Genomic DNA, 26116 nt, shown 5'->3' with positions numbered 1-26116 from the left:
TTTCACGCCATGACTGCGAAGAGGAGCGACCGTGTTTCTGCGTGCGACAACATTTGTTAATTCCTAAGATCATTAACCCTTTTAAAGGCTACCATGGGTGAAATTTCACGCCATGCGAATTAGATTTCAACCATCGCAATGTTATTTGCAACCGCTGCAAACAATAACTTCTCTACTTTTCATCTAATATTCAATAATAATAAAACATTTAATTGCATTGGTTTGACTTTTTTGATTTCTAAAATAAACAAATATATACTGGAGAGAAATTTCATCCATAAGAGCATTAACGTGACTTTCTTTGATGATAGCTTTTAAGAGTTAAGAAGATATTGGTACTTGAGGTAATATAATAATATTTCTGAAAATTTCGATAATATATTATTGCAATCGTTATCGCAAGATGCATCAAATACGAATGTAATAATATATAAGTTTTAAATGTTAAGCCTTTGAATAGAGTTAATATTTATTTTACAAATGTTTTCTTCTGTTATTCTTAAATTATAGATTTTATTTATTAAATTAACAAGTCAAAATTCTTTGAAAAGAAATATTAATGTTCCAAATATTTAGATAAACATGTTTATCTAAATATTTGGAACATTAATATTTCTTTTCAAAGAATTTTCACAAAATAAAGATTGTCATATGTATGTACTTTATACCTATACGAGCCAACACAGGACGTCGATTAGACCGATTACTACTAGGGACGCGTTACGGGGACGTTGGGGGTGGGTTCGGAGGTTCGTCAGCTCGCCAGCTCATCACGTGACGTGATGTCACGTTACTTGGTGGTCGTCGACAGGTGTTTGGATTCGCACGACCGCGTCCGATCACGAGCAAGAATTGTGCGCGAAAGCGCGGTCCGTTATCAGCATAAATCCAGCCACATAATGATAACGAACTGCCGGGCGACAAAAAGCACGTGTAACATGTACGATTCGGTCGATCTTCACCAGGGAATTCTATAAAAAGTAAAAAACTAAAAAAAAAGAAAACAGAAAGAGCATATGTATCTTTGAATTTGTCTAGAAAGTTTCGATTACATATTTAAGGAAAACAAATGGCAGAGAATTAGATTTCCTCTTTTTAAAGAAAAGTTGGCTTTAATCTATAATGGATAAAAAAATCGAGCTTTTCCTCAAATGTAAATAATTTTATACATGGAAGAATAATCAGATATGCTTAATCTTTCGCGCACACTAAACTTGCAAGGGGACACACGTTCGAAGGTTGTTTCGAAGGCGCCTGTAATTGCGACGTCGTGGGATTACGACCATGTGGCCTCCCGTCCGAGGAAGCTCATCGCCCCTTTCTGCAGTAAATTAGATATTACGATACTAAACAGCGTTATTTAACCCGCCCGTGCGTGCCATCCTGGAAGTTAAATTTATTGTGGGTCTATGCCGTTGTCGCGCAAGTGGCACACAGGTGCAGACATGGCCGAATCAGTCCACTAGACTGCGCGCCACTAAAGGGAAAGAAAGAAAAAGGCACACAGGTGCACAATGGTCTTTTGTGATCCTCATTTCAATTTACTCCCCTCTCGTGTGTTATCATATTATGATATGCTATTCTTATTCGAAAAACTACAAAAATTTTTTTTATTATATAACAAGTTTTAATAAATAGAGAAATACGTAATGTAAGTAATGTGTAGAATAGTTTCCAGATAATAAAAGCTAAAAAGTTAAATTTTTTATATATCTTTAAAATATCTCTTGAATTTTATAGTACGATGCTTGGATAATATGAATATAACGCGATATAACAGGGAACAACCGTAAAGGTCAAAGGACGTTGAACACCTGGAACATGCCCGCGCGCAATACAATCGCAATGCGAAAGTAATCGATCTCTTGACCGTTAATCGCAGGTTAGAGCGGTAATTACAGGACAGTCGAGCTGCAACATTAATGAGACCCCGGAAAAAGATGGGGGACGGATCTAGCATAGGACTCTCTCTCTCTCTCTCTCTCTCTTTGTTTCCGTCTAATTTACTTCATAATAATTACCGGTAGCGCATTAAACATTCGTACGTAGGTAACGTGAAAGTGTCAGGTGCTGACTGTCCCAGAGGCATATTAGAAGGCACGTACCCACCTGATGGTCTATGCGAGACTGCGGGGCGCGTGCACACATGTAAGCGTATTCTCCTGTACAAGTCTCGCACCTGCATCGCTGCACGAAGTCTCCCAGAAGGACGAAGGGAGAAGATCGTAATTTCTGAAAATAGAGCGGCCAAAAGAATCGCATTAACTCGTTTTCGCTCGCGCCAAAGTTTCTGAATATCCTCTCCACCGATTCGATCAAACTTTACGTTCTCATTTGGTCGACCTCGCGCGTCCTCCCGTGACTTTTCCTTCCCCTTCAACAACGTGGCTACGTCGCTTTTCTTGGTAGTCATGGGAATTTAACAATTTGGATAATAATTAAGTTTACATTAATACTACTTTACATAAAAATAAATTGTCCTACATGTACGTTTTTCAGTTGTACTTATTGTTAGATAACATAGTATTTTATAGTTAATTTATAATATATAATCTATATAGTAACATTTTTAACTTTAGTTTTATTTTCATGTTATCGTTTATATATGTATTATAGAATTTTTCTCTCGTTTTCAGAAAATTCTAGGATTATGATAAATGCGGTTCGCGCGCTCTTTCTTTTTCTTCATGTTAGATGCAATGAAATGATGCATGTGATGAGACATAAGTGACAAGTAGCTTTAAAAATTACATACATCATAAAAAAAAGGAATACCAGATCGAGGCCGTAGATATGCATGATAAGCACACCAGTAACAGTAATCAGTCATCGTGAGGCCGCGACTTGTATATACGAGCGATGAACCACGCAAATCGCAGATAATAATGGCGTAATGATTGGAAGATCAGAATCTCTCTGGTTACTTGAAATTGCGAGACTAGTCGTTATTACTTCTCGGTAATGAATATTTTACATTTCGCTATAATGCAGAATATATAATTGCGTTATAGAAGCTATTTTATAAATGTGTTATAATTATTTTATAAATATGGTTTTATGTTTAAAATTAATTCTAATATTTTTTTAGAATTATAATTAGGTTTAATTCAAAGATTATTAATTAATTCTATTGAATTCTACTGAATGTATATAGGAATTTGATAGAATACTGTACTATTTTTTAATAAATACTATTTATAGATATATAACACGTACATATTTAGTTTATGTGTAATAAAATATATATTTATGGGTTGAATTTCATAAATAACTACGATCAATTTGTAAATACTTTTGGATATAGCCATTATTTAATCGGTTTAATCATTTAAACAAAATTAATAATCGAAAACACTATTTAATCGGTTATCCGATGGAAATTTTTCTCAGTGTATGATTTAATAAATTGTAAAAATAAATAAAACTAACATATTATTTGAATACATTTAATGTAAAAATGGCAGAAAGAGGGGAACATTAATGATGTCCATGTACATACATTAATTCAAGGAACATGAGAGCATTGTAAGGCTCTTGTCGTTGATTATCTATTCGGCGCATCCTTTCGCACATCACTCGTAATAATCGTGCGGTGCGACCTATTATGTCTCGCGGATTGCAGATTAATCTCGCGATACGATGCAGTGGTCGGTGTCAACAGGGATAAGCAATCGTTGTAGTTGATGTATTACGATTGGTCAGGAAGTTCGCGCCCGCGTTTTCCCTTGACCAAAGGCAGCTACATCTGGCTGGTCGTCGCTAATGATGCAACAGCGAATCAACTAGCGGCGCGAGCAATGCGCATGAACCCGAAGGCGGGACGTTCATCGCTTCCAACGAATCGAATGGCTTTCGCACTTGCGATGCTGCAACATGTGACGCGACACAGCGCGTATCGCGCTAAGCAGCTAAGGCAATTTAGTAGTAGTTGAACCGAGGTGCTCGATAAATAGCGCATATGTGAACCATAAATAAGAACAAGGAATATTCTTCCAAAAGAAATTCACAAACCTTCGTGAATTTGCAATTTTTTCAAGATCGATGAGTTATAAAGACACTTTGGTGTATTTTTAGTTAGTATTACTCGATCGTCATAATAAAAGTCAAAATAAAAGTGATTTGTGGACATCGCGAAAGAATGTCGCATTTAAAATGCTGTCAACAAAATTATTTGATATTCTCAGTTGTGTACGCAAAACGCATATAAGCAGTGAAAAAATATTAAGTGATACGAGTTATCGCTAAATAATTTTCTGTGAGCGAAGTAAAAATTACTAAAAATATCTGAGCCACTTGTGAGTTAAATAAAACATAAAATATAAATTATCCTGTCTTCGAAATTACGATGATACATGGAAACTACCTTGATTTAGAACATCAAAAATTATTTCTCGAAAAATGAGTTCGCATTCTCACACGAGGACGATGTGCACTGGAGGCGCAATGTCAGGCCCATTCTCCGCGTTGCATCTCTTGCGAAGTTACAGTCTCTTTGGCCCGAACTCAGGTGCGTAGAGATCAAGTTTTCTTAACAAAATCCAACTAATAATTCAATACTGTTACTTATATGTATATTGTTTTCGGCAAACTTTTCGACAATTTCTTAAAATATTTTATAATTAAATACATATATGTATATTTGCAAAAATTATTATTAATTTATTATTAATTTATTTAATTAAATAATTAATTTAAAGTTTTTGAGCTACTGGTTATTATTCTCAGTTTGGCTTTCGGAGTGGAACGGTTTTTTTGTCGTCTTGGTTCCTGGAACTAAATTTAGTTTTTTATTGTAATGTGTTTTTATATAATAATGCTTATATTAAATTAAAAAATTTATTATATAGGAAAATTTATTGTGTAAGAATTAGCGACGAATTTATTACAATCATGATTATACATTTCATAATCTAAGAATAATTTAAAGTTTGGTTTTACGTTTCAACTTCGATTATTCAAGTTATATCTGATTATAGGAAGCCATATAGCATAATAGTTATTTACTTTCTATTTACTTCCGTTATGCATAAGTAAACAAGTTGACCAATATTTTAGTTTATCTTCAATAATTTGTTCTCTCCTGTCAACTCCTCCAATAGCCGTGATCGTCTAGTGGTTAGGACCCTACGTTGTGGCCGTAGTAACCCAGGTTCGAATCCTGGTCACGGCAATGTGAAAACATTGTCACGGTGGAGGTTTTTTTTGTACAATTATTGTCTTGTTTATTTTTTTAATAAATATATACACATATATTATTATTCTTAACATATATAAAATATATTATAATTCAGAATATTAAGTATAGGCGTATACCAGAAGATAGATTGTAATCGATTAATCTGTTTTGTTAAAATGATTATGATTTATTTGTCATGTAACAACATTTTACGCAATTTATACACATACATAATTATGTTCATTATAGATAATTATACAATAATTAATTAAATAATTTTTAATTAAAGAAAATCATTAAAACTTTGTTATAAATCATATAATCTAAATTGCCTCGAGAAAGAAAGAGATTGAAGCTGCTATAAATAATGTTATTTGTTGTTTTATACACATGAAATTGTTGAAATACGGACCATTTGCTCCACCTATAATCTATTTTTACAAAAAACGCATTTCTAGTTATGAACGGCTGTCTTATTTGTAGTATCGTAATCATATATCAGATTTGTTCGTTAAAACTATAACTGCTGCTCCAGCAGTTAACTTCTAAGCAAATTTTACGACTTACAAGCTGTAACAGTCACAGCAATTTGTGCGGACGCTAACGTTTGCACAGTTTCGCACGAAAGCATTGAATTGCTGTATTATCACGACATTCGAGCGCTGATGTTTCATTGTCGGTACGTAGACGCACACAAAAGTAACACAATGTATGTAATTAGCAGAAGTAAAAGTTTCAGTACTCGCTCTCTCTGGCAAAATTTCCAAGTGTCAAATGAATTTTCCATCAATCAACATATGACTAAACAAACTGAATTCATATAAAGGTAATTAATCATGCCAAAAATACGAAAAAAAAACGAAACGAGATAAACAAATATATACATATATTATGTGAAATTTAATTTATATGATGAATTGTATAAATTATTGTAATAATTGTATGCAAAAACATCCAATAAACATATAGGAAAATAGGTACACATATACATACATATATATATATATTTTCTTAGTAAGTAATTTTTATAGAATAATTTAAAAAATAAAGTTTTTTCGTAGTAAATAGTACACATTTTTCAATTACTTAAAATAGTATGAGGAAAAAAGAAACAAGAAAAAATTGATTTGTACCCCTGGTGGGACTCGAACCCACAATCCCCGGTTTAGGAGACCGATGCCTTATCCATTAGGCCACAGGGGCAGTCGATAGCTCTCCTTCCAAAGTTATATATAATTGTACATCATCAATTTTATTCTTTTTCACGTTAATGGCATAAAACAAATGAGTAGTGCAGTTAAATATATAATATATGAATTAGATTAATAAAATTCTTATTATTATTTGCAGATTTATGCAGCTATGAAGCATACCCATCTCGAGATTACAGCTTTAGTGAACCTGATATTTTACCAAATTCTGTAACGATGGATTCCCCATCTTCAACATTAACATCTTCTTCCTTGTCACCATTTTCACTCCCAGGAACATTACTTCAACCGTCATTTCTAACGGCAATGCCACCATTGGTGCATTCCTTGAATATGCCTCAAACATTTTCCACTACTACAGGTAGATTGAGTCGTTTTTGTTTCATTTTTGCCCGAGTTTTTTCTTAGATTTTTAAATTTGTAAGTTGTTTATATAAAATACTAAGTGGGTATATTTATTGAGTAATTTAGTACCTTTTGCTAAGTGCCTCGGTAGCGCAGTAGGCAGCGCGTAAGTCTCATAATCTTAAGGTCGTGAGTTCGATCCTCACCCGGGGCAAACTTTTTTATCGTTTGTTTTAAAAAAATTCATATACTTATACGCAGTAGTAATAAATTAATATTTTATTTACATTTTATTATGGCGAAACCAGGTGCTACGAGTCGTCACTTTGTCACTACAAATGGAATAACTACTCTCCACAGAAGACCCAGAAGTGAAAAGAAACCAATTCCGGACGATCAGAAAGATGAAAAGTATTTCGAGAGACGTAAACGGAACAATCAAGCTGCAAAAAAGTCGCGAGATGCTCGCAAGATTAGAGAAGATCATGTAAGATAGATTGCTCTTCGATCTCCTTTTTTAAAAACTTTTGTATTAAATTTTTTATGTGTAATTATTGCTTTTATGTATACAGGTCGCTTTGAGAGCGACGATGTTGGAGCACGAGAATGCGATTCTGAAGGCGCAGATAGTGACACTTCGGGAAGAGGCACAATCACTGAGATATATGTTAATCAAACAAGATACTCCGGCAATACAATCCATCGAACGATCGCTCTCTTCGATTACTCCCGTTACACTGTCTCCCCCGCATACAGCCTCAAGTCTAGATTGTTAATTCAACAATAATTTTTCCAAGAGCGTCAAACATGTCTATCCGTGACGAAAATTAAAATCAATGTTGTTAAAGTATTGAATTTAATATTTGAGTTGAGTTTGTCCATTTATATAATTGTTTATTTTGTTTCAGGTCGAATGGAAATAGATGTCGTGCTCTCTCTCTCTCTCCTATAGTTTTGCAAGGTGTTCTAAAGGCGTATTCAGGGAGCTCGCTACTGCGTTATCAACGCTAACATTATTAACTCCGTTCATGAAACCAACAATGTAGCGTTAAGCTAATCGTAACATTCAGTTCTAAATCTAATCAAACAGCAAAATAGAGCAAGATTGATCGTATACTTCATTTCAATAAAGAAAAATCGGCAAGAAATTATGCACCGACCTAATAAATGTAATTCAAGAAATTGAGAAACTTAAGCTCTTCAAGGATAGAACAACAGCTGTTATACTCTAGTCTAAGATAAAGATTAATCTCAGATGAGAAGATTATAGAGATTCATTCAATAACGATTATACAATACAAGAAACAGAAAATGCATTTGAGATAATAAAAGAAAAATCTTCATCGGGATTAGACAAGATAAAATACAAGAAACTAACTTAAAAGAAAAAAGAAGAGAAGCTTTATTAAATTTTATGAATTATTATTTTTTGAGCATTATATTGAGAATTATAAAATTCATGGGAGGATGAATGTATGAAAGAAAGGTAATTTATATTATAAATAATTCGAATATAGATAAAGTTCAAAGGAAACTATCTTAAGGAGTGGTTCTAAGCCCAATATATTATATGGTATTTATATTAATAAAGTCTCTCATTCAGAGAGAAACTTAAGATATTCAAGGATATTCAACAGAAAATTAATATTGCAATATACTGATGATATATAGTTCTATATACATCTGGTTATGATAGAAATTATAAATAATAAAGAGAAGTATAATAAGGAGAAGATGGAAAAAACACTGTAACACACACAAAAGAATTTACGATACTTATAATTGAAATTATAAATCGAAGGAAACATCTTTTATAAAATATAACTTTTCGAAAATATAAAAGGAATACTGCAGTGGTTAAAAGTATGAAGATTGTAGTCGAAAAGGAAAGATTTAGAAGAGCTCCGAAGAGCTTTAGCGCTAAATAACGCTGATAACGAGTTCCCTGAATGCATCTTGAAAATACACTCTAACCAGATTCAAAATATATACGTTGCATGCATCAGAAGTACCTTTTGTTTTTACAAAACTCCACAACCTTTAACAAATGTTATTCCATTAAATTAAATTTTCGTGACTACAAGCAAAAGCTTGTGTTTACTTTACTGACAATGAGAATAAATTCCGGATTTACAACGGTTTTAATTTCAGATTCAGAAAGTACGCATTCATGTTATTAGGTACAAATTTTTTTACGCAATTTCTTGTGCAAATAATAGGCAGTTAATTAGCCGAGATTAGGATAATTTTAAGACCTCAATAAAGATTATTTCTTGTTAGAGTTATTATTACTCATTATAAGTATAATTATTGTTGCTTGAATGCTAATAAAAAAATGTGATTAAAAATATGAGCATCAATTAATGTTAATAATTTAATAATTGGCAAGCTAATACTTTCCAAAAAAATAATAACGAATAATTGTTTTGTCTCTCTGTACTCTCTGTACTTGTAACATGGCAAAAACGAGTGGTATTATACATACTTACCCAATATTCTATTAATCTTCATAGAGCATGGTAGGAAATGAAATATATGCAGTAAGTGCTAAAAAGTACTAAAAAAATAAGATTGTCGCCTCAGCTTTTGATCTAGTCTTATTTATCGTATAAAAAGTATTTTAATTACAATACAATAAGAAACATTGCGACATACAATTGCATTATGTATATATAAACGTTCTTGGTGTACTATACTAATATAAACTACCTATGCGAGACTCCTTGTACAGACTATGAGGAGAATGTATAATAGATACAGAGACATATAGAAGTAATAAGACGCTTTAAGTAGAAATGCGCATCTACTTTTATTGAGAAAAAGACTGTATACGTCTATTCATCTATGTGATCACGCACATATTTGCCATAGGTATGTAAATTCATGTCGGCTTTTGTCGGTATGAAGTTTTGAGAGCTGCAAATACACAATATAACTTCTCGTCAATTGTTAATTTTTAACTTTACAATCGTACTTATTTATAAAGGCGTGGTCAAATTTTTACAAAATGTTGATCTTATTTTGACGATGCTCTCGGGATGACGTTGATCTTATTTTGACGCTAGGAGATCATCAAATTCATTAACAGGGTATTAATTCCCTAATTAGAAATATACATGTACAATGACATCATCTAAAGATCATCGTTTCGTCGTTATTATTATCGTTTAGACTCGCATTACGATCACATTCTTATATCGTTTCTTTGCCAAGACATATCTACATTTTTTCCGTCTTTTAAGACGCAAAATATCGACAATGAAACCATAACGAGAATGCGATTCGTTCGCTCGCGATCATTGCACTCTAGATCGTGCGTCGAATTGTTGCACGTATTTTACTGTGAAATTATTCGACGTGTCAATTGGCCGCTATCACAGTAGCAGTAGCGTTCGTCGCCGATGCTGCTGACGATGACGACGACGATGACGATGACGATGACGATGACGACGACGACGACGACGACGATGACGATGACGATGATGACGAAGAAGATGATTTCTTCTTCAGTACGATGTCTTTGATATTGAGATTGACCTTTTCTTTGCGGCGCGGCGGCACAGATTGGAAGCAAAACCTCTTGAAAGCTTCCAACTCGCGCTCGGCATCGTCCATCTCTCCGTCCTCTATATCTTTCGGCCTGAATACGCTCTCTGTAAAAGACACGCTCTGAATACTGGGTATACTAGTGATCCGCCTGTGAGCGTGGTAATGAGTGGCAAAATCTGCTGCATACTTCTTTTTTCTCCTCTTACTTTTTCCTTTATCAAGAATACGTACTGTGCTGTGTGGTATGGGTAGAAGTAATCAAATAAATGAGAAGAAAGAGTGAACTATGGCATTGTGCTACATTTATAATATTATCTGAATGTGAATCAAAAGATGTGCACGTGCTACACGCAACCCACAGAGAGCGAAAACGAAGGGAGCGATATTCGCGTCAACGTTTTCTAAATCTTTCGTGCCGTTGATAACTCGCGTGAGAGATAATTGTGCCCTTTTATGTTATCCAATATTGCATTTCATTAACAATAAGAGCTGTATCAAAAAGAATTGTTAATGAACGAGCCATACTTTTATGTTTTGTCATGTGTTTTGCAATTTAAGAAGCTTCTCCTTGACAAAATTCAATTTAATAAAAGTCATTTAAGAAAGAATTTATTAAAGCTAGTCTGTCTGTTTTAAATTTATGACATAGACAGTAAAAAATCATAGCAATTTCCAACATGTTGAAAGGCAAGAATAGGAAAATGAGTAAAGATGACTACCCATATTCATGCAGCATTTTGAAAAACTATTTCGACCAAAAGGAAAAAGAGTATAATAAGTTATAAAAAGAAACTTGCTGTTTAATTTTAGATTATAATATATTATATATTAAAAATATATTAAATACTGCTACAAACGTATATTAAATACTAATATCACATTCGTGTATCACCTATCACAATGAAATTCCATGTACGTTGTGTTGTGCTCATAGTTGATGTAAACCTATAGATTATTTGTTTAATCACTTCTATCTATCGCTCGGTACTAATATTTAAAATAATCTGCTATTGTGGAAGTATGTTAAACTCTCTTTTCCGCGCTCTCTCTCTCTCTCTCTTTCAAGATCTAAAAGAGCGCTCATGCTTAAATTTAAATACTAGAAACTATTCATTCTACGCTCATGGGACAGATCGTTCGTAACTACAAATAAAAAAGAAATGAGTCGCACTTAGCGGAAGTGACTCGAAAAGAATGGTGTACTCGAAATGAGAGAGTTTCACGCGAGACAAATGCGAAAAGAAAATAAAGAAAAGATAGTGCTCACTGGCCATTGGTTTATTTCTCTTCCGGACACGAACTCTTGGAGGCCAATTCTCGAGTGCATCTCTTTCATCCGGTATTCGAAAAATCGATCTAGCAGACAACCTGTACGTCTTGTCCTAACGCGACGCAGTCCTAACGCCTTGTCCGGATACGAAGCAAAAGAAATAGTCGTCGTCAGTGCGATGAATCTACGAGCGTCCAAGAGAAATATGTATGGGCGTATAATTTCCGTCATAAAAAAAGAAAAAAAAGAAAAAAAAATATACTCGCACCAGGTGTGTGCCAAAGCTACCCGCAGACATTTCGTGTAGTGTGTTTGTGTAAATGTATAATGTGTGTGTGTTAAAGAAATCAAACAAAATGAAAGAAGCAAATTTACATGTTAAAGTCTGACTATTGTTGTTTCTCACCAACGAGGTTCCAGTCATCCTCACACTGCCTTGTGCTGCTTCCACGCTTTTTCTTTTTCTTGCTTTTGCCGCCACCGCCGCTGCCGCTGCTGCTGCTGCCGCCGCCGCTGCCGCTGTTGGTCGCTATCGAGGCGGCATTTATTGCCGCTTCCTTTATCGTGCCATTCTTTGCCTGTCGCGCGCTCTCCATATCCGTCGCTTCAGGTCTGACCTTCGTCAGAGTGACGCTAGTACCCTTAAGATTGATGCCATTTTCCGGTATTGGCTGGCCATTCGTCACCTTGCTGATGCTAATGTTGGCGAGCGCAGACAAGGGCGACGCGTACTGTGACTGTGTCATAAACCGGCTGCGCAACTCCGCCAAGCTCGACGGAATAACGCCATTCGCGTGCTTAACGTTCAGCGTATTATCGGACAATGCCGATGTTCTGCTCGTCGATGATGTCGACAAGTCACCTTTGACGATGTAATCGGGTTTGGATGGTGAGGCCAAACCTGCATTGATCGCCTGCTGCAAGGCTGGACTTCGGATCGTCACCATGCCATTCTCCGACACTTTGATGATGGCTGCCTGCTGCGTCGGTGGCACTTTCATCGGACCGAATGATGGATTTCTAATAGTCACCATATTCGTGCCAGGATTGTGCAGTATCCGTGCAGGTTCATCCATTACATGTTCGTTCGCAAACGTGTCATTATTTTGCATCAGCGATGTCGAAGCTGTATTGCCCGTATTATTATTCTTCTTCTTCTTCTTTTTTTTTTTCTTGCTAGTAATTGTATTCTGAGATTGCGGATCCTTCGATACATCTACACAAATTATTAAATATTTTTTATAAGTTCGTTTAAAACGTACAAATAAGTTAAATGAATTATATATCCATTTTTCTGAAGTTTTGTTATAAGAAAATTATAATTATGATAAAAATTGTAATTGTGTAATTATTTGCTTATTCGTTCAAAAGAAATTCTTACTGTTAGTCATCAACTCAATGAATTAAATACACTGTTCTTACAAGTTTAAATATTTTTTATTACCTCTATCTTTTATTATCTCTCGAGTTATTTATATTAATCTTTACTTACCTTTCTCATTGGCTTTCGGTAGTAAGTCTTGCTTGAGCTTGCCCGTGTCCACTACTATGACGTTTCCGCCGGCTTGAGGGCTTGCGTAGCTCGATTGCATGCCATTCATCGACGCAGCGAAAAGGGTAGTTTGTTTTGGAGGATGCACCGGTTTCGGTAACGGACTTGTCCTGATTGGGAGCGGTTTTGGCGGCGCGTCGACCTTCGTGATAGTAATACCTGGCGGTAATTTCAAATCTTCGATATTAATCTTGGAGTACGGACCCATGTCTTTAAGTTGGCTGCTAAGAGATGGTGAGCTGACTCGTTCGGTGCACGGTTGAATCTCTGCAGGCGCACGTTGCTTATTTGTAGGAGTTTGATTTATTTTATTTACGTTCTTCTGCGGTTCATTCTTAGTCGATACATTCTTATTGCTCGCGTTATTACTATTAATATTTTTACTATTCTTACTGGCATTTGATCGACTTTTATCTTGTTGTTGTTGTTGCTGCTGCTGCTGTTGTTTCTTTCCTTTCTTATTAGCCGCGGATTCGTTTGTGATATTCTGATTCTGCTGCTGTTTTTGCGATACCGGCGTCTGAGGAGGCGTACTCGCTTTACTTTGTTTTTTACTAGTCACATTCTGTTGATTCTTTGACTTGTTCACCGTGTTCTGCTGCTGCAACACGTTCTCCTTGTTCTCTGTACTCTTTTTGTTTTTCTTCGACTTGGAAATTTTGGTCTCGCTAACACTTTGCTGTTGAATTTTTTTATCGTCCGTTTGTTTATTCGTTTTTGACTTTTCATTATTCGTTTGCTGTTTCAAATTCTTATTATCGCAGATCTTAGCCTGTGACGTTGTCTGTTGTTTCGAATTATTTGACTGCTGTAACTTATTTCCCTGTTGCAAGGGATTATTATTATTATTATTATTATTATTATTATTTGTTTTAACTTTTTTCTTTTTTCCACTATTGCTTTGGCTTTGCTCTTGGTCCGTTTTGTGGGAAGGTTCTTTAGTTTGTCCGTTCACCAAAGTGAACAGAACCTTATCCTCAGCCGGGGTCTGACCTTTCAACGTGATCGTGACGGTAGGTTCGGCATTATTAGAATTCATTTCCCTCCTAATGGTGACTATTTGAGGTTGTGATTCCGTTTGCGTCGTATTCTCGGCTTCCTTCGTCTTAGCTTCTTCCAGCTTCTTCATTTCTTTCTTCAATTTTTTCCTCTCCTTTTTCGTTAACTTTTTATCGAGCAAGTCGACGTCGGATAACTTATCCACATTATTGCTCGAGCTATTACTTTTTGTACACGCGTTATTAATACTTGGAAGCGACCTACTGCTTTTATTGCTCTCAGCTTTATCACTCTTCGCATTACTCTTATTTCCTTGATTGTTATTCGTACTACGTGCTTCATACTTGTCCGTACCATTAATACTTTTGTTTTTTGCATTTAAATTTGCAGACGTCGTTTTTGTCTTGTTATTCAAATTACTAATACTATTATTACTACTGCTATTACTACTATTACTAGATACTTCTTGCTTGTCTTTTTTTCTATTTTGTAACTGTTTTAATGCAGATACAGGTGCAGATGCCGACGACGATGTTGGCAAAATCGAAACTTCTGGTAAATTACATTGAGGGAACAGTCTCGGAGGTATGGGCTTCTGGGGATCTACGACGGTAATCGTCACCTCTGGTGTCTTTTTCTGTAATTCTATCAACTTTTGTTTCTCCACTTCTTGTCTATCTTTTTTTAGTTTTTCTTCGAGCTGCCAAAAAAGAATGAAATATTAACATTTGTCATTTACTTTATCTCAAGAGCAATAGAAAAACAAATATGGCACAGTATAATTTGTATTTGTATTTGAAAAAAAAAACCTTTCGTTGTTTCTGTCTCGCTTTCTTTTCGGCTTTCTTGTTATTATCCTTCTTTCCGCTTTGATTACCCTCGATGAATTCTAACAGCTCCTCTAAATCTCGTTGATCGCGTTGATCATGCTGGACTGTCGGCGTTGTCAAAATTGGGGTGTTTGATCTAGGAATCGAATTTGTCATGACCTTGGATTCGAGATTGGTGTTGGGAGTCGACGACTCCGATGGGCTTTTCGGCGGACTACAATCAGCGGCTTTACATTTTCTCGCTTTCTTTTTCGTCAGAAGCTGCCGCAATCGTTCCCGTGTTTCCTTGTAGTTCCGACTTACCGGTGCGACTGGCGGCTAGAAATATTCGTCTTCGTTGTTTCTTTATATGTTTCTTCATGCAATTTTTCGGATATAATTTCGGAGAAATATAAGGGATCGATTATGAGAGAAAATGAAGGAAAAGGATTTTCGAATATAACTTAATTTTACTGCATACATCACGTGGAATGTAAACTATTATGTATTATCTGTTGTCTATTCAAATTTTGGAAAAAGAATTCCTTGTTTGTTTGGAAAGAAAAATTTCGATTTTTCTAGATAAAGAAAGTTTTCTGGAATTTCACTTTTTAATAACCGGATAATAAACTTACCATCCCGTGGCCAAAAACCTCGCAATAGCAACAGTCACAATGTCTCGTATTAGTGTCCCTTTGCGCAGAGCTACTAGTAGAGCACGAGTCCTCTTGACTGCTTCCAGAGTCTGAACAATCGCCAGAGCTCACTGAAATACACAGAGATACAAATCATGCGTAATGATTTATATATAACTGGTACGATTTCCATGAAATATACTGACTATCATTACACGATACCCTCTTGATGTACTCAACATTGGCTTGCTTGTGACAGGCGTGCGATGTATGATTAAGCGAGTGAAGTCTCGGATGCGACGGAACTGTGTTTTTCAAATCCGACAACGGGTTGTGAACGTGCGAGTGAGCATTACCTGTTCATAAACCCGTGAAAAAAAATATATAGGTAAACATGTTACATAAACATGTGCGACATATGTACGAATGTAAGACAGAACTCGCGTATGAAAAAAGAAATCGTTGTGACAATAACAATATAATTAGGAATAGTTTGCTACTTACACCTACCCTGATGCGCGTTGTGATTATGAGCCGTGCTCGGCGTTTGTGTCGTCGAGTGTCTTGTTTGAGTTTGTGCGGATTGCGTTAAACCGGTCTTCACGACAGATTTCTTGCACGACTCTGGAGCAGTCTTTGTCACGGAAATGGGCGATATTGCTTTAGGACAACTGTTGGTCATTACTGTCCCGGGTATAGCTATAGTCACGATTTAAGGAGGACACACGATTTAAATAATAATAATATGAAAAGATTTAGACATTTTTTGCACGTTTTTGTTTTACGTGCAAATGTATGCAAAGTCAGCAAAATAATAAATTGCCCTTTTTTACAATTCTCTCTTATCTCTTATCTCTTATGTAAATTCCGAATTTCTTAAAAAAAAATTTTTCCTAACTCAGCCATCTCGAATTACCATCCATTTAAAAAATACTGTATCGATTAGAATAAGTGGTAATCTAAAGGCGTCAATTTGAGTAAATAAACGTGTACGGAAAAACTTTCGAGCTTTCCAAGTCTAAAATAGTTTGCTGAATACGAAAAGCATATATAGCTTTTTATTGTTCATCGAATTCACTATTATTTTTCGAAATTATATTTATCGTTAGATCATAACGTTTTATAACCTTCGATGCCAATTCTTTAAAAATGTAAAACAGCGAGAATTTATTTCAAGTTGTAATAATATCAGAGTGATGAAAAAAAAGAAAATTAACTTTTGCATACATTTTAATAATGTAAAAAAAATAGAAAATTATTATACATTACATTTATTCAAGCAAGGGCACGTGTTCCACTTGCGCCTCGAGTTCAGCAGGCAAGGACAGGGCGGGTTTTCCGAAACTTCTTTTTTCTTTTCCGCCATTTCCCGTGCGTGTTCAAAAACGCACGAACAAGGTTCGGGTTCTGATTGGTGTTTCGAACTTCCGTTCTTTGTTTCTTTATGCGAGGTATCGTGCGTGTCTTTTCTCTTTTTCTCTTTATCGTTCGAATTGTCCGTTTTCTTCTTAACTTGAGTCACCGTACAATTCGTGGAACCTTCTAAAAATTTATTTAGCTCTGTTTTTATCTGACATCTTTACTTATTTGTTATAATTTATTTTTTTATTATAAAGTAATTTATTAATTACTTACCTGGAAAGCCATTGCTGAAGGATAAAAAGGAATTTGTATCTTTCCTTTCAATATTCTCAACATTTTCAATCTTGTGTTCTGTATCCTACAATAACGACAACATAAGTAATTATAATAATTAATTAGTAAAATAGATTAGATTACTTTTAATCTAATCAAATAATTCAATTTCTAAATTATATTATATAAATGATTTTATTGAAGTTATCTGTATTTTTTGAAGATTTATATTCGTATTGTTAAAATCTTTTGTGTAATAAAGCATGAAGAAAAGAGCGAGATGTCGATTAATAATTAGGCAAAAGTAACAAAACATTTCTTTACCGTACTATCTACTGCTGTTTCACTGCACGTGCGGCAATCACATCTTTTTCTATTTTCATCTCTATTCGCTATGTTATCGGAATCATCACTGCAAGTCCTAAGAGAAAATCAAAATCACTAACTCATTAGAAGAATAAACAATCTAATATATAATCATTTAGATAGCCTACCTAATCGATCTAATGGCGTATTGCGCCAACTGACACGTTGCACGCGCATAATTGTAACGGTTGGCTTTATCATAACAATCGCCCAGTCGAGCGTCCATTTCGTTGGCGGTCAACGCCCCTGCTATGTCCGCTAGCTTCTGATGCTGAGCTTTATTCCAATCATCTAACAATATTTGAACTATCTCTATGCTCGGTGGCACAGCCATGGAATCCGAACTCAAGTCCAACGTTGGACTCAAGGACCGGCTATCACTGCCAGACGTATGCGCGATAAGCGACGAGAATTGACCATGTATTTCCTGCATCTCGCTGTAAATATTTATTCACGCAATTAGCAATTAAAAAAAGATACTTTGCCGTTTCGTATAAGTAATTATTATTCTTGCCTCCCGATATCGGACGCCTTGTTCAACATGCTGTGCTCCATAAGTTTGCGCGTTGCCGTGAATAATTCCCAGGCTTCCCTGATTTGTCTGAGCCTTGTCATACGAACGGCTTGTTCTGCACTGAAACACATTTTGCTTATAGTCTTATTTTTATACTCTCACCACTCGATTCTGTATCGAGTTGTTCTGTATCGGAACAATTGCCAATGTTTGCCACAGGAATGATATCCTTTAACTTACTTATACTTATCCATCCAAGACTCCGTCTCGAGCCATAAATTACTAATTCTTTTCATCTCATCCTTAAAGGTTAAACATCTGTCGACAAGACGTTCGTAACTCACGGTTTTTAACGACTCGAGTTCTTTTACCTGTAAATGTAAAAGCGTTTACATTCGGATTTAATTTCAGGTTGTGAATTACTTACACAGTCAAGTACAAGTAGCAGTTTCTCTTTACCTGACGGAAGAACGTGGATACGTTATTTTGTACTAGAGCGTCATTATATACATAGATCTGATACAATTTTTTGATAAAACAATCCCACGTTAAATTAAACTTGAAGAGGTACTCTTTCAATGGCTTTACTAATTCAGAAATTTCAGTCGCTGTCGAGACAAGGGCATCATAGTCATCCAAAAGATCTGTGTCATGACAAATTCAAATAGTTTTTTTACATCTGTTACCTGTGTTCTTTTATTGAATTTTTTCAAGTAGTACCAACCAGTAAGAAAAATTTCTGCTAGATTGTTTGCATGTTGATCATGCAGAAGAGCGAACAAACGGACTTTTACTTCCACCACAAACTCTTGCGCCTGACTCACTAATTTCATAAACAGTTGATGAGGATCCATTTTGCATAATCTAAAAAAACAATCATACACTGGTTCATTCAATAACATTGGCAAATGGCAGAAATAATGTCCTAGGCTTCAGCAATTGAGTCTCTTACTGAATAACAGTATCGTGCGTATTAATCATAGGTAATCTGTCACACTGCGAAGAATCAGATACACGCGCTGCTTCCAGAGCGGTATTAAAAGCAGTTCGTATATGCTGTCGCAGTTCAATCCACAAATTCTGAAACTTCATAGCCTTCTGCAGCTCCTCCCGAAACATGTCTCTGCAGTCAATGCAATACTTTCAATTAATGCATCACTTTTCTACTTCTTGCTTCTTCTAGGTACTTAATAATTGTCTTTACCGTTTAATTTTATAAGTATCACAGGAACAAGATTCTTTTCCATGACGTGACAAGCTGTCGACTGCTACTGTAGGCGAATACAACTTGGCAAGTGCATCGGTATTTCTTCGAGACATATTACACCGATCTATATTAGCTGTTCTTGCACCCCTAATAAATGCATCAATTACAGCTTGGTTGGTTGTTGTGCACTGCGAAAACCAAAATGTCTATTTAAGTAGACTAATCTATACAATAAGATTTATTATATAATAATATAATATAGTAATTAGTAATAAATACAGTAATAGTACAAAAAATGGCTTTATTTAATTTACAGAATGACATAGATTTTTGTGCATGAATTTTGAATAATTATTTTATTAAGAATATTTAGAATTTGAAGATTATTTAATTAAGCATAATGTGAGAAACTGAAGGAAAGCTATCTTTCATAACCTTTACACAAATATTTTGGACATAATACCATAGCAACATTATACATTTATGCCATCTAAAGCTTTTTTGTTCTGAATTTATCGTAAACTATATATTCATTATGTATATTTCTGTGTGTGAAGCACTTTATGATCCAGTAAATATTAATGTTATAATTCTCCACTATCAAATTGTTTTTAAAATATAATCCCTATCTCTTCTTTGCGTATCATAAAAATAGCTGCAAAATATAGTTGTACAAATGTCAGTTAACTCTGTACATCTTTCAATAATATATACCAAATAAAAATATTAATAAATAACTTATTGCACCAATATAGTAACTAAATGAGCCAATTTTTTTAATCTCACCGAATTCCTCATTTCAGAAAGAATAATAATAGATGTACCAATGGCAAGATTCTGAGCTAATGAGAGGAAAAGAAAGGGTCTGTATTGTAACTTGTAATTTGTGATTTTTGCGAATAATTCGATCTGAATTAAATTAAAAATAAACATGTATCCGATAAAAACTAAACGGGAAAATTATCAACAAAGTGACAACGTACCCCGGTAGATTCGGCTACGGAGGAGACGCGCGTGTTCTCGTCGTCACAGTCATTCGGTGCACCTCCGTCTCGGCACGTTCGCACGGAATCATTGTGAGTACTAACGATGCCGCCACACGGAATCCCGCCATCGGTGCACTGTTTCACAGCTATCGCTCGACTATTGTCACCCATCGCGGCCACACCGCTTTCCCCGGTGGTAGTGGCGATGGTGGTCCTCTCACGTCGACCGTCCTCGCCGTCGCTGCCGCTCATGTCAGCACAAATACGCGTTAAATAGCGTACACGTTACGGTGCACGGTGCGTAGTATTCCAGACGAAAGATATAAGATCGATTTGCAGTTAGCTCGGCTCTTATCTGAAACCGCGTAAACACCTGAGCCGCACATTCGGTCAACACTCGCCTCTCTCAATATGGCGTCTCGCGTGCGATCGTCCTATGTACAGTTTCGACCGCAGTTTGATGTTTGATGCAGCGACGTAACTTCACCGTACTAAAAACTCGCGTTACCGAAATGCCGACAGTGCCGACACGGCTAGTGACTGCTAGGGACTTTAAGAAGCGAAAACGTTAGGACCTTTTAGGGACTCTAGTGCAGCCCAGTGCAGCTAGTTCAGTGAACTGTTGCACTTGCACTCTGTTCTTTATAAAGCTGCACTACTGGAACTGGTGCAATAGTTAGAGTGAGAAAAAATATACTTGTCTGATATTGCACCAGTTCAGCAGTGCAGGTTAGAAAATCTGTCACTTTTGTTCCGATAAGTGTTCGTAGTAGTTGATAAAAGATTTAAAAAGTCAGAAGTCGTAGACAAGTTTGGAAAATTTATTAACAAATGGTTCAAAATGATAAAAATGTGAAGTTTGGTTAGGCTACAAGTTTAGAGATTAATTACACGGGTCCGTAACTAATAAAACATTTTTTTCTTTTATTGTAAGATATATGTACCGAAGGATGTGTTGCTCGACGGATCTAAAAAACTGGCCAATATTCAGCTTGCTGGACCAAGAATTTATTTTGCAGATTCACATGGTTGTGGTATATGGTAATTTCATTCGTTTTTATTCTTTCTCTTCTTTCGCCTTTTATTTCGGTTTACTTTTTGTTACTTTGTCTTACTGTATGCACTGTAGCCTACTATATATTACTTAAAACTTTGTTTCTTGAATATTACACTATCATACTCTATTGAATCATATCATATGTTGTTAATGTATTAATGTACTTTTCTTGGATGCTTGGATACTTGGAAACAGGTAACTTGGGCAATGAAGCTCTTATCGTAACAAAGGACAAGACAGTATATGCTATGGGCAATAATATCGCTGGTTGTTTGGGAACTGGTGACTCTCATAGTACACTATATCCCAGGAGAGTGGAACCTTTGTGCAGCAAGGATATAAAAACATTTGCCTATGGTAGTGGACCTCATGTCTTGGCACTCACAGAGAATGGAGAGGTATACTAAAGAGAGAGAGAGAGAGAGAGTTACATTACATACAAAAATGATTAATCGGTAAACTATCAATTGTGAGATATAAATCATTTTCATTGTGAAATATTAATTTGAATTTAATTACTTGTTTTGCTTTATGTTATCTTGTGTATGTCACATAATATTTTGTGAGTGAAATATTTGAATTTCTTATGCTCTGAAATTGTTTAAAACAATTATATATTATATAAAATAATTAATAATAATAAATATACAAAGATAAATTACTAATAAATTTAGTGACTTGTATGTAAAACCAACTTGAGATTCCAAAGGTAATTACAGCAATGTTTCATTGAAAGGTATATTCTTGGGGCCACAACGGTTACTGTGAATTGGGAAATGGAACTTGCAACCAAGGTCTCACTCCTACAATAGTGAATATGCCCAGTATAGAGGGTGGTCCAAATATGAAACGCATTGTAGACGTCGCGTGCGGTAGTCACCATTCTCTTGCACTTACTGAGGATGGAGAGGTAATGAGACAATTGATGATGACAATTCATTCCTGCTAGTATTAAGTATCTGTTAAATTTAGGTGTACGCCTGGGGTCAGAATAACTGTGGTCAAGTGAGTAGTGGTCTAAGCACGAATCAAGGCACTCCGAGGCAGGTGAGTTCCAGTTTGGCTGGCAAGAAGGTCGTGTGCATCGCGTGCGGTCAGACCTCAAGTATGGCGGTGACCGAGAACGGGGAGGTATACGGCTGGGGCTACAACGGCGTTGGTCAGCTTGGAATAGGCAATTACGTAAATCAGGTGAATCCGTACCGAATCGCCTCATTGACAGGCCACGTAATAGGTAATTTGCTTATTTATGATGTACGATTCTCCAACTGCGATTAGTAAAACGATTGAAAACAACTATCACTCAAAAGGACGAAAGCGCGTGTCCCTGCGATCAACATCGCGCTTGACGATCTGATTATCTTTCAGTGAAAGTAGTATGCGGATACGCACATACGCTCGCGCTTACAGACGAGGGCAAGTTATATGTATGGGGCGGTAACAGTTACGGACAATTGGGCATTGGCAACAAGAAGAATGTTTGCAGTCCGGAACCGGTAAGCGGTCACTTTTTTGTTGCCGTAAAATCGTAAATAATCGTTGTTTGCTGGATAGACCAGAATCAGAGACGGAAGAATCAGACAATTGTGATCAATAGATGGCCACTAATATTGCCGATGAGATGGGGAGGATCTCGGACATAGCTGCTCTTCACTATAGTCACATCAGCGTTGCCGTTGGCAAGGGTGGACGTGTGTACATGTGGGGTCACTGTCGTGGCCAGAGTATTAGTACCCCGACCGCCACACCATTTTCAAACATACATGACGCACTCGCGTGTTACGCATCGCCAAGCGTTATGCACAAACCACTGGTCTTGCGTATGGACAAACAATCGAACATATTGGAATGCTTGGGCTCTGCTTTCGACGATTCGGTAAGTTCCTTTTTTTGTTTCCGTCTTTGCATGTTCGCTCTTCGCATTTCTGCACACGAGATCATTTTTCCATCAAGTTTTAGTCTAAATTTATGCTGAGCTTGAAATCTTCTTTGGATAAATGTTGTCTGAAATTAATTTAAGTGGAAGGTAACATCGGTTCCGAGGCACGGTGACGAATATTTTGACAAATAAATTAAAATTTCTTTGCAATTATGCGAACGAAAACATGTCTTGTTAAATTACTTTTCATACTTACCGTATTTCCATACTTTTTCTAATGTAGTCGACGAGCGATCTCACGATAGAAGTGGAAGGTCAGCCGATTTACGTTCACAAGGCTATCTTGAAGATCCGATGCCCGTATTTCAGAACCATGTTCCAACACAATTGGGCGGAAAACAATCAGAGGTAAGCACTTTGGAAAGCGAACTAGAAGCCAATTTAATTCTCATTGTCAGTTGATTATCTTGTTTTGATTATCGTCTTTTTCCAACAGTGTTATCCAGCACGATCAGTTCTCGCATGTGGTGTACAAAGCCTTCTTAAAGTATTTGTACACCGGCACAGTCGACCTACCTACGGAAAAGGCATTAGGTAAGTGCATCAAGTACGTTAAAATGTGCTATTATTAATTACTCAAGCAATGCGCACTATTGCAGAACTTTTGGATTTGGCTAATGCATACTGCGAGACTGATCTCAAGAGACATTGCATCAACATGGTAAAGCAGGGGGTAACTGTAGCGAACGTGGCGTTTCTCTACAGCACCGCGATCGAATACAATGCACAGGTAATTATTTCTCCCTTCGCTGTTGACATTGCTTCGTTTGAGATATTTCAAATGAATAGTTTAAAATCATTTTCAGGAGCTGGAGGAGTTTTGTTTCAAGTTCGCTCTGAAACACATGACGGCTGTGATAATGTCAGAAAGTTTCGCGAAATTGGATGATAAAATGGCAAAATCTTTTATGATTGAAGCGGCCAAGGCCGGTGTTTGTAAGACGTAGTCTGTCTTGGTTCCTTGTCTCAAGGATGTTACTACATTTCGATAAGAATGGAACTCCGGTCTGTTATCGTTTGACCATTCGCGACAACATTTGTAGTATAACAAGCCGATGGAGTGCTCACTTAGATATTTTGCATTTATTTTTTCTTGTTAGCAATAAGTATAGATACGCGCAATTTGTGCGCCTAATTATACGTCTTATTTACTGCGCGCATTCCGATCGTTCTATATCAGTCTACATGTTATCATCCTATATATATATATATATATATGTACGTATGTATGTACGTATGTATGTATGTATGTATATGCGCACGAGACTTAGTTTTCATTACTTCGATTTATCTTCGAAGAACGAATTTGATGTGTAATCTCTGTTCTGTGATGTCTTGAAATTCTGATGTGAACGAGAAAGACAAAGTGTTGTCTCGGCGACCTCAATCGATATAAACGAGTTTCAGTTTTTGGATGTGTGCCTCAGCAACGTAGGAAGTTTGTCAAAAAACTGCAAGAAGCCATTCCCTTTTACCGTGAAGCATTCCTGATAATCTTTCGTAACATACGTGATAATATGTCTGTGATTTGTCGTTAATTTCTTGTTTAAGTTTCTGTAATCTTTGTAAAATTTATTTCACTGTATATGTATCTGAAGAATATAATATAATAAGAATATAATACAATATAGCACTGCTGTGTTATCCATACCATACCGATACTATACCAATTATTATCGACACACCCTGAAAAATCCAGATATATCTTCACCTTTCGAGAAAACTACCTCACGATCTTCTTATTTGACAGATTTAATCGCATTTAATTCTTTTCAAATTAGCTCTAATAACGCCGATTATTCCAATAGACTCACTTTGCTGCAAATGTACCTATCTTGCTTGAAACGGTACGTTTCAAATGTTAAATGTTACTCATAGTTTTTAGTAAAGGATAAAGAAGGATAACGCGCGTAAGAGAAACTGCAGGAGGAGATCTCGGTCGTGGTGGTGGTGGAAACTCGCACGTAGTCGTTCGTACATTATTTTATTACGATATTCTCAATATATACAAGCGATAGATTTTGTCGTTCGTATAATACGTACGTATCTATTGATTAATAATCATCATATGTTTAATATACATACATATATACCTTGGAAGCGGGAGCGATCGGCGCCGTCCTGAACCGCCTCGGAATAAACCCCGGATAAATCTCTGTACACGCGTAACGTCATCGCCCCGATTTGTTCGAGTCGCCCAACACTCGTCGATCGCTCGTATTCCAATCTCGTATATAGAAGTATACAAGGTGCGCGCGTGCAAGACGTACTTCCGCCGGACGGAGCGAAACGGTCGCCTCGCGCGCGCGCACGTGTGTCTTCATTTATTTAAATATATTTATATATATATGTATAAGTAATTTATTATTTAATTATTATTAAATTAGGTGACCGGTCGCTTTCGCCCCGCAACCGGAGACTCCTCCGTTTCAACCAGCGCGTGCAACGGCCGCCACGGCGTCGAGGTCGCGACGCGATCTCGACTCTCTTGTGCTCGACGAGTGTTTTGCAATGTTATCGCGATACTTGAGCGACTGTTCGTCACCGTAGGCGTAGTACGATAAGCGGAATCTCTTCCATTGTTGTTACACGAAGGCTCTCGGTCTCTGATGTGCAATCGATGGCACAAATATAGGGCAAATGAGAGCCAGAAACGCGCGAGACGCGAATTGGTATGCGAATGTACAATTAACAATTGTCGACGTGTATGAGAATTCCGAAATTGAACGTTTCCTGAACGTTGGATCCTCTTCGATGCCTCGACGATGTCGACTAGACTACAAATGCAACTCGCGACGAAGAGTTTAAGCCAAATGCGAAGAAGGAAAGGTACAAGGTTCCGCTGGGACTGATTGCGCTTGAAGCT

The 26116-nt window shown here is 36.3% G+C and overlaps 3 protein-coding genes and 3 non-coding genes across 12 annotated transcripts; 4 read left to right on the top strand and 2 right to left on the bottom strand.

The window, feature by feature from the left end:
• Positions 1 to 3856: 3856 nt before the first annotated feature.
• Positions 3857 to 9082, top strand: LOC105279660 (cell death specification protein 2). Its single transcript, XM_011339568.3, has 5 exons — positions 3857 to 4295; positions 4374 to 4507; positions 6527 to 6748; positions 7041 to 7219; positions 7305 to 9082. Exons 2-5 carry the CDS (start codon positions 4399 to 4401, stop codon positions 7506 to 7508), a joined length of 714 nt encoding a protein of 237 aa, XP_011337870.1. The 5' UTR covers positions 3857 to 4295; positions 4374 to 4398; the 3' UTR covers positions 7509 to 9082.
• On the top strand, positions 5099 to 5170 carry Trnah-gug. Its single transcript has one exon. It is a non-coding gene; the product is annotated as a tRNA-His (tRNA).
• On the bottom strand, positions 6307 to 6379 carry Trnar-ccu. Its single transcript has one exon. It is a non-coding gene; the product is annotated as a tRNA-Arg (tRNA).
• On the top strand, positions 6874 to 6946 carry Trnam-cau. The gene has a single exon. It is a non-coding gene; the product is annotated as a tRNA-Met (tRNA).
• Positions 9083 to 9311: 229 nt separating the features above from the next.
• Positions 9312 to 20775, bottom strand: LOC105279661 (probable serine/threonine-protein kinase DDB_G0282963). 6 transcript variants are annotated; one of them, XM_026971450.1, is made up of 18 exons: positions 20252 to 20775; positions 19266 to 19456; positions 19014 to 19184; positions 18786 to 18925; positions 18521 to 18705; positions 18302 to 18432; positions 18062 to 18181; positions 17676 to 17984; positions 17506 to 17602; positions 17182 to 17266; positions 16816 to 17088; positions 16051 to 16245; positions 15753 to 15902; positions 15547 to 15677; positions 14912 to 15250; positions 13044 to 14802; positions 11958 to 12767; positions 9312 to 10385 (listed from the first exon to the last, which is right to left on the bottom strand). In XM_026971450.1, the coding sequence occupies exons 1-18, from the start codon at positions 20504 to 20506 to the stop codon at positions 10093 to 10095; spliced, it is 5634 nt and encodes a 1877-aa protein (XP_026827251.1). In that variant the 5' UTR covers positions 20507 to 20775; the 3' UTR covers positions 9312 to 10092. The 6 variants fall into 6 exon arrangements, with proteins under 6 accessions (XP_026827251.1, XP_026827252.1, XP_026827253.1 ...); XM_026971451.1 differs by having other exon boundaries at positions 16057 to 16245; XM_026971455.1 differs by having other exon boundaries at positions 10243 to 11735; positions 20252 to 20774.
• A 104-nt stretch (positions 20776 to 20879) lies between these two features.
• LOC105279664 (RCC1 and BTB domain-containing protein 1) lies at positions 20880 to 24902 on the top strand. 2 transcript variants are annotated; one of them, XM_011339572.2, is made up of 11 exons: positions 20880 to 20983; positions 21189 to 21295; positions 21507 to 21709; positions 22048 to 22221; positions 22284 to 22545; positions 22680 to 22807; positions 22909 to 23187; positions 23474 to 23598; positions 23687 to 23784; positions 23850 to 23980; positions 24057 to 24902. In XM_011339572.2, exons 2-11 carry the CDS (start codon positions 21193 to 21195, stop codon positions 24195 to 24197), a joined length of 1644 nt encoding a protein of 547 aa, XP_011337874.1. In that variant the 5' UTR covers positions 20880 to 20983; positions 21189 to 21192; the 3' UTR covers positions 24198 to 24902. The 2 variants fall into 2 exon arrangements, with proteins under 2 accessions (XP_011337874.1, XP_026827260.1); XM_026971459.1 differs by having other exon boundaries at positions 21507 to 21766.
• Positions 24903 to 26116: the final 1214 nt, after the last annotated feature.

The sequence above is a fragment of the Ooceraea biroi genome, chromosome 7 (genome assembly GCF_003672135.1).
Source record: "Ooceraea biroi isolate clonal line C1 chromosome 7, Obir_v5.4, whole genome shotgun sequence".
NCBI lineage: Eukaryota > Metazoa > Arthropoda > Insecta > Hymenoptera > Formicidae > Ooceraea > Ooceraea biroi.
The sequence above is the reverse complement of the archived record's forward strand: the minus strand, read 5'-3'. Positions and strand labels throughout refer to the sequence as shown.

Excerpts from the sequence above, each read along its gene's own strand:
- LOC105279660 (XM_011339568.3), top strand. The coding sequence starts at position 4,399 with ATGAGTTCGCATTCTCACACGAGGACGATGTGCACTGGAGGCGCAATG. Across the intron at positions 4,508-6,526 it reads TCTCTTTGGCCCGAACTCAG|ATTTATGCAGCTATGAAGCA; the intron begins GTGCGTAGAGAT and ends TATTATTTGCAG. Across the intron at positions 6,749-7,040 it reads AACATTTTCCACTACTACAG|GTGCTACGAGTCGTCACTTT; the intron begins GTAGATTGAGTC and ends TGGCGAAACCAG.
- LOC105279661 (XM_026971450.1), bottom strand. The coding sequence starts at position 20,506 with ATGAGCGGCAGCGACGGCGAGGACGGTCGACGTGAGAGGACCACCATC. Across the intron at positions 17,089-17,181 it reads CTTCAGCAATGGCTTTCCAG|AAGGTTCCACGAATTGTACG; the intron begins GTAAGTAATTAA and ends ATAAATTTTTAG. Across the intron at positions 12,768-13,043 it reads ACCGAAAGCCAATGAGAAAG|ATGTATCGAAGGATCCGCAA; the intron begins GTAAGTAAAGAT and ends TAATTTGTGTAG.
- LOC105279664 (XM_011339572.2), top strand. The coding sequence starts at position 21,193 with ATGTACCGAAGGATGTGTTGCTCGACGGATCTAAAAAACTGGCCAATA. Across the intron at positions 21,710-22,047 it reads CACTCACAGAGAATGGAGAG|GTATATTCTTGGGGCCACAA; the intron begins GTATACTAAAGA and ends TTTCATTGAAAG. Across the intron at positions 23,188-23,473 it reads GCTCTGCTTTCGACGATTCG|TCGACGAGCGATCTCACGAT; the intron begins GTAAGTTCCTTT and ends TTTCTAATGTAG.